Source organism: Nasonia vitripennis, chromosome 4, assembly GCF_009193385.2.
Source record: "Nasonia vitripennis strain AsymCx chromosome 4, Nvit_psr_1.1, whole genome shotgun sequence".
Lineage (NCBI taxonomy): Eukaryota > Metazoa > Arthropoda > Insecta > Hymenoptera > Pteromalidae > Nasonia > Nasonia vitripennis.
In genome coordinates, this window is record NC_045760.1 from 8,225,905 (window position 1) to 8,231,786 (window position 5,882).

The 5,882-nt window shown below is 32.7% G+C and overlaps 3 protein-coding genes and 2 long non-coding RNA genes across 6 annotated transcripts; 4 read left to right on the plus strand and 1 right to left on the minus strand.

Annotated features, from left to right (window-relative positions):
• Nucleotides 1-54: 54 nt before the first annotated feature.
• On the minus strand, nucleotides 55-1,498 carry LOC116417182. The gene is made up of 2 exons (XR_004227477.1): nucleotides 1,386-1,498; nucleotides 55-355 (listed from the first exon to the last, which is right to left on the minus strand). It is a non-coding gene; the product is annotated as an uncharacterized LOC116417182 (long non-coding RNA).
• Nucleotides 394-2,237, plus strand: LOC100679170. Its single transcript, XM_003426416.3, has 5 exons — nucleotides 394-423; nucleotides 1,440-1,556; nucleotides 1,638-1,676; nucleotides 1,764-1,943; nucleotides 2,031-2,237. Exons 1-5 carry the CDS (start codon nucleotides 409-411, stop codon nucleotides 2,130-2,132), a joined length of 453 nt encoding a protein of 150 aa, XP_003426464.3. The 5' UTR covers nucleotides 394-408; the 3' UTR covers nucleotides 2,133-2,237.
• Nucleotides 2,238-3,035: 798 nt separating this feature from the next.
• LOC100301999 (venom protein H) lies at nucleotides 3,036-3,781 on the plus strand. Of its 2 annotated transcripts, XM_008208391.3 has the most exons (3): nucleotides 3,036-3,165; nucleotides 3,353-3,553; nucleotides 3,659-3,781. In XM_008208391.3, exons 1-3 carry the CDS (start codon nucleotides 3,091-3,093, stop codon nucleotides 3,686-3,688), a joined length of 306 nt encoding a protein of 101 aa, XP_008206613.1. In that variant the 5' UTR covers nucleotides 3,036-3,090; the 3' UTR covers nucleotides 3,689-3,781.
• Nucleotides 3,782-3,976: 195 nt separating this feature from the next.
• LOC107981032 lies at nucleotides 3,977-4,631 on the plus strand. Its single transcript, XR_001729113.2, has 3 exons — nucleotides 3,977-4,401; nucleotides 4,465-4,530; nucleotides 4,615-4,631. It is a non-coding gene; the product is annotated as an uncharacterized LOC107981032 (long non-coding RNA).
• Nucleotides 4,632-5,204: 573 nt separating this feature from the next.
• On the plus strand, nucleotides 5,205-5,875 carry LOC107981063. The gene is made up of 3 exons (XM_016985280.2): nucleotides 5,205-5,411; nucleotides 5,478-5,669; nucleotides 5,744-5,875. Exons 1-3 carry the CDS (start codon nucleotides 5,331-5,333, stop codon nucleotides 5,771-5,773), a joined length of 303 nt encoding a protein of 100 aa, XP_016840769.1. The 5' UTR covers nucleotides 5,205-5,330; the 3' UTR covers nucleotides 5,774-5,875.
• Nucleotides 5,876-5,882: the final 7 nt, after the last annotated feature.

The window sequence follows — 5,882 nt, forward strand, 5'->3', positions numbered from 1 at the left end:
ACTAGCTATATTATAACAATTAAAAAAATCATGAACGAGGCTCTTTGTTTTTGCTTGAAAATTATTGTTATTTTTTATTTATTTTTTTTTTTTTTCTGTTAACGTAAAACTATATGCGCGCAAAATAATGATGTTGTCAAACGGACCAGCTTACTAAATCGCTGACGCGCGATGAGCGGTATCGCGACACATCATTTTCACCGACATAGCCGGGGGGGACCACCAGGCGAAATGCCGGAAAACCTCATTGCTTTGCAGAACCGAGAAAGTCGACATGATCCACTTTGCTGTGTATGTTCCTTTGAAGTCGTCCTCTGTCCCGATGCAGTGAGTCGAAGGAATCCTTAGAAACAGACTAATGGTTGAGAGAGTGAAAAAGGCATATGCACAGTGGTGCTCGATTCATATATGGGATTACGTAAGGTCTGTGTGTTATTAGCAACTTCATGGAAGGCCGGAATGATATTTATATAACGTGTTTTTCACGAAATACCTGAGTATCGTCCGACGGGTTGAGCAGAATTTAAATTAGCATTTCTTACATCTACTTCTTTGATTGAAAATAGTTTTTATCGAAAACGCAAAATCGATATTTTATTTTGTTAAAGCGCAAGGGCGAAGAGCTACTTAATCATGGGCCCTATATAGTTTTTCAATTATCGCAATTTTCAAACCTGTATTATACTTATTTGAGACATTTGAACTTATAGTATAAGCTTATAATATTTCAGGCATTGCATAATGCAATTCATAGTGCTAACATCCTATAAATATCAGCGAAATATGATAGAGCACAATTTAATACAGTCTTTATATTTTATATTTTATCATTTAGTTGAAAACTCTCGACGATGTATTGCGATGAGTCCGATTTACCGGGTATCGGATCTACTCTCTGTGTCTCTGTAGATCACGTTCTATATCTGACACCATCATGTTCTGTGTCTTGCCTTCTAGATGGCGTTGGGCACTGACATTTTACTGATGCTTCGAAAATGAAAAAGTATTTTATCCATGCAAAATTTGTGATTTACGCAATATGGGATTTGTACCCAAACTTATAGCCGAGGAAAGTAAAGAAATTTGAAACTTCAAAAGAAAATTTCGAGCCACGTGGGAAAAACGTTTTTCGAAACTCCATAACGCTAGATTAAAGTCGAGCGGAACATTTTTATATGAGCATAGTAAAACAAATGAAAATATTAAATTTCTTTCCGCCAAAAACACGTGTCGAATTTGTATACCAAAATTAATAACAATGCCAAAAGTGCAAAAGTTAGGACGCAAGGTTTCGAGTGCATTTGAAGTCGTAAAAGAAAATATTAACGCATTAACGACTTTCGGGAACTCACGATTTACCGATTCATTGAGACATCGTAACTCACTTTTAATATCTCTTCGTGACGACGTCCGGCATCGGGCTTATGTTTAAAATACAGGATATTTTCTGGAGAACATTGAGTAGCGAAGAAACTAACAGTCAGACGAGAAAAATGAGAGTCCTCTACCTCAGCGCAATTTTCTGCTTTTTGGCTTACCTCGAGTATGCCAGAGCTGTAAGATCAATTTTTTCAAACTTAACATTTTTTCTCACTTTTCCTTTTTGTTGATTTAAAATTGGTTTCGTCTTTCTTCAGACGCCGTATGCCGATCCCTTCGCAGAACCCGATCCGGGGGTAAGTCACAAGATCACATAGTACCTTTACGAACAAATCAATCATATCCGTAAATGTTTTTTATATTAAAAAAATTGTCTTCTACAGCTAGGAAAGCAAGTAGGAGAGTTCTGCAACAGCACGATGACGAGCGCCACGTCGCACAAAGACTTCTGCAAGCACGTCAGCAAAAAAGTCGTGGACAAGGTCCATCGGATTTGCCAGAAGGCGGTCGACATCGTCTGTAAATTCTTCAAAGAGAAGAGTAAGAAACGCAAGAAGTGTCTGGTACTGTACAAATTCAAGTTGATATGACTTATTTCATTAATTATTTTATAAACAACTATAGAACCTTTCCTTGATTATCCATTATAGAAATGGTTGGAGGAAAACGTCTGCCTGACGTTCAGCGGCAAAACGACCACTGAATCTGTGTCCACTGAGACGAAAGCACCACTGGCTGAGCTAAAGGCATAGCTATACCGTAGTACTAGAATAACTATTATATTGTGTATTTTGTAATGATAATCTTATATATACCTTTGATACAAAATAAAATAAAATATTACCTCAAAAACCAAACATAATCTATTTTTTCTTGCTCTATGTGAACCTGTGCTTTCCTGATTATAAGTATAAATTTGGATATTTAAAAAACTTTTCATGAGATGCAATCAATTCGATTCTATTACAAGTACTAAATAACGCAAAATAAATAATGTTATATTGTCATATATACAGTGCTAGTTTTGCCTGAGGGTATTCATTAATCCAGATCCTGTGGATTGAGGTATCACATGAATAGAATTATGAGTTCACGTGGATGGATTTATAATATTCTTAAGAAGCAAATAGGCGATGACAATAAAATTTGAAATATGCCTTTTCGGCAATATCCTAATCTTTGTAAAAACTGAAAGCGAGGATAATATTTACACTGAGACTGACTTATCGGGCATTCTCGGTATCTTTGCACGTGTTCTAGTTAATCTAGCCTACATAGGCTGGAAGAGGGCGAAAAAGAGAGAGGAGAGGCTCTAATTCGCGTATTTCTTGGGGTTCACTTATTGGGCATTCTTTGCACGTTTTCTAGTTAATCTAACGGCCTACATAGGCTTTAAGGAAAAAATTTACATTTCTCAATTGCATTTTATCATAATATCACAAGTTTTCATAGCAGCCATGAAAAAACTATAAAAATATCAATTTTATGGAGAGCACACTTTCGGTACACGTGTTATCAACGAACGTGATTGACGACCTTGAAAGTTCGAAAATTATTGCCCGAATAAATTTTTTTTTAAGTCACTATAACGCCACAATCGTGACGATTTGCATCTAGGAAGTGTCTGTTATCTATTTTTAAAGTCCTACGGGTTCATATATACCCTCAGTTTTTCGTTAGTAGTGAAGTAAATCAAGCAACACAGCAAACATGAAGGCCTGCATTGCCACACTATTACTCGCAACCGTTTTGCTAGCGGCAAATCGAGTGTCAGCGGAACCTTCGGTAAATATATTTCGTTGTAAAACTTTGCATGAATTTATTAGCGCTTGTCAAGAATAAAAATTTAGTTAATCTAATTTAAAAAATGTCAGTGATCCATTTATAAATTTGAAAAAAGCTTTTTATTTTTTTTGCTTACGCATGAAAGAAAATTTTATATTTATTTTAATTTATACTGCGTATTTTTTAGCTTGAATCGCATACCGTTGAAGCATGTGAATCAAAATTGGCTCCTATTTTCCAAATGTTGGAAAATGTAAAAGAAGGTGACAATTTTAATTATGCAAAATTCTGCACACAATTAAAAAAGGGAGTCCATAAAGCTTGCAAGAAGCCCATAAATGACATATGCAAGAAAGCTCCCTGGAAATGGCTTAAATTTGTCTGTGAAGTAAGTAAAATGACGATCTATTTTCAAGGTGTACTACACTAGCGCGGGGTTTTAATTTTATCGAAACTGCTTTTATACTTTTCATTGCATATGCTTATATTTTAGGAGTATTTGGCTGATTGGGTTTGCAAGTAGAAGATTGAATGATACGTATAATATGTGATTTAATAATTAGAAATATTTTGTACTAAATCAAGTAAAATAAAAATTTTTATATCCTGTGAAAAATGTATTTTGATATTATTTTGCCATACTGAAATATCCTGACAGACGCAGCGATCAAGATTTATTATGAATATATATATATATATATATATATATATATATATATATATATATATATATATATATATATTTTTAATTAAATGGTTTCTCAAGTTGTTTTTCATGCATTAAAGGTTTTTAATCAGTTTTTAATCATAACAGTAGCATCCGGGTGACGACCATGTCAAAAGTAGTTTACTTTGGAGTTATTTTGTTAGAAAAGGATGTAGAATTTTTAGTTTTGAAAGAGTTATAGTTTTAACGGTGAAAAGTTTAGCCAATTTTGTTGACAAACAGTTTTAGTTAGTTTGCGATATGTTGCGCCGTCAAAACGACGATGCGCGCGCGGCAAGCCAGAACTCACAGTCTCACCTTATTAGCTATTTTTTTTCAGTCACGAAGTGCTCAAGTACTTTCGTGATTATGCAATAAAAGTATAAGTCACATGAGTTGCATTCGAAGACGCATATGGCATTCTTGGAAATTCTTGGAAATTACGACTAGAAGAATCAAAATGAATTTTGTTCATTCTTGTATCGTCATAAACATTATTTTTGTTACTTAACATATATCACATTTTTGCTGTAAGTATACCCTATTAACATTCCAGCTTTTGAACAATTTCAGAGCAACTAATTTCTTTTTAGATTAATAACCGTCGAGTCCAAAGAGAAGTTTTGTACGAAGAAAAACAACCTGAATTAATCCCATAGGTAAGTATGATTCTTGTCTAGTATGATAAACTAACAGTACAAATAAATATCGTAGATTACAATTTTCATTTTTAAACTTTATAGCTTGAAACATTCGTGCATGAAAAATGTGAAAAAAATCTTGAACCAGTGTTCAAAAACATGAGCTTGAACAGTGGTAACTTCGATCCACCCAAATTTTGTGCAGCTCTTACTCAAGGAGTTAAATTAACTTAAATTTTTAAGAGTTTTTTGCAAGGTTAATAATTTTTAAATAAGGTAAAATGATTTGCCATTACAAAGAGTAAGTAATAACCCATCTTAATATTTAATTCGTTATTAAATTACATTTCAGGATGGATTTGTGACTAAAAATCAATATGATATTAACATAATAAAATGCGCAAAAATTAGAATGCATGAGATTATCAGTTGTAGGAATAAAGTCATTTTTTAATAATATTAATTGCATTTCATATTTTCTATATATTATTGAACTTTTTAAAAATTATAGAATCCACGCAGTACGAAATATTAGTATTATGGCATAATTATAGAATCTACGTAGTAGAAATAAGCAGTAGTTGCATAACAATCACACAGTAAAAATATAAATTTTAAGACGTAATAAAAAATGATAAAAACGAATATAAAAATATGCCTATATATAGTTAGCTTTTAATCGCAATAGTTCACGTATTATGCTTTAGTATTCCACGCTTTGCCATATTAACATCTACAAAATTTTAAATTAACTGCGTTTATTGTAAGATTATATAACGTTAAATCAAAGTTTAAATCATTATACACCCGCAGCGATAATGAAGATTAAAATTTCGTTATGCATTTTCTTCTTAATTGTGAGAATTATTTTTCCAGCAATATTGAGATTCAACACTACGGTACAAAGAAAAATAATTATTATCTCCAATTAATTTCATGATTAATTTCATTTTTGTTTTCTTTAGTTTCATGGAATTGTATACGGCTCTTGCAATAAGTTTTTGAAGCCTGTATACAAAAAGCATATTTCGAGTGCTAACTTCAATCAATCGGCATTTTGTTCAGATGTTCACACGCATACCCATAAAAGTTGCAAAAATGCAGTGGATCAACTCTGCACCTTATCCCCATTTGGTACACTAGTATGGTTATGCCAGGTAAGGAATTTTATACAATTTTAATAAAAGCAAACTTTTATAAAAATTGTATAACTTGCGTAACTTATTTTTAGTCATTTTTGTCTTCGAAATTGTGTCGATGAGTCACAAGTGCTGATAAAACATGGATTTTTTGTCCCACCGCAGCAATTCATACGTTTAAAAAATTGCAAATAAATTAAATATTTTATTTTGTGAATCATTTATCTGCGC

Bases quoted from the DNA above. Each gene is read 5' to 3' on its own strand.
- LOC100301999 (XM_008208391.3), top strand. From the start codon at position 3,091: ATGAAGGCCTGCATTGCCACACTATTACTCGCAACCGTTTTGCTAGCG. The intron at 3,166-3,352 runs GTAAATATATTT...CGTATTTTTTAG, and splicing joins GAGTGTCAGCGGAACCTTCG to CTTGAATCGCATACCGTTGA. The intron at 3,554-3,658 runs GTAAGTAAAATG...CTTATATTTTAG, and splicing joins GGCTTAAATTTGTCTGTGAA to GAGTATTTGGCTGATTGGGT.
- LOC100679170 (XM_003426416.3), top strand. The intron at 1,557-1,637 runs GTAAGATCAATT...GTCTTTCTTCAG, and splicing joins ACCTCGAGTATGCCAGAGCT to ACGCCGTATGCCGATCCCTT. The intron at 1,944-2,030 runs GTACTGTACAAA...TATCCATTATAG, and splicing joins AGAAACGCAAGAAGTGTCTG to AAATGGTTGGAGGAAAACGT.
- LOC107981063 (XM_016985280.2), top strand. From the start codon at position 5,331: ATGAAGATTAAAATTTCGTTATGCATTTTCTTCTTAATTGTGAGAATT. The intron at 5,412-5,477 runs GTACAAAGAAAA...TGTTTTCTTTAG, and splicing joins TATTGAGATTCAACACTACG to TTTCATGGAATTGTATACGG. The intron at 5,670-5,743 runs GTAAGGAATTTT...ACTTATTTTTAG, and splicing joins CACTAGTATGGTTATGCCAG to TCATTTTTGTCTTCGAAATT.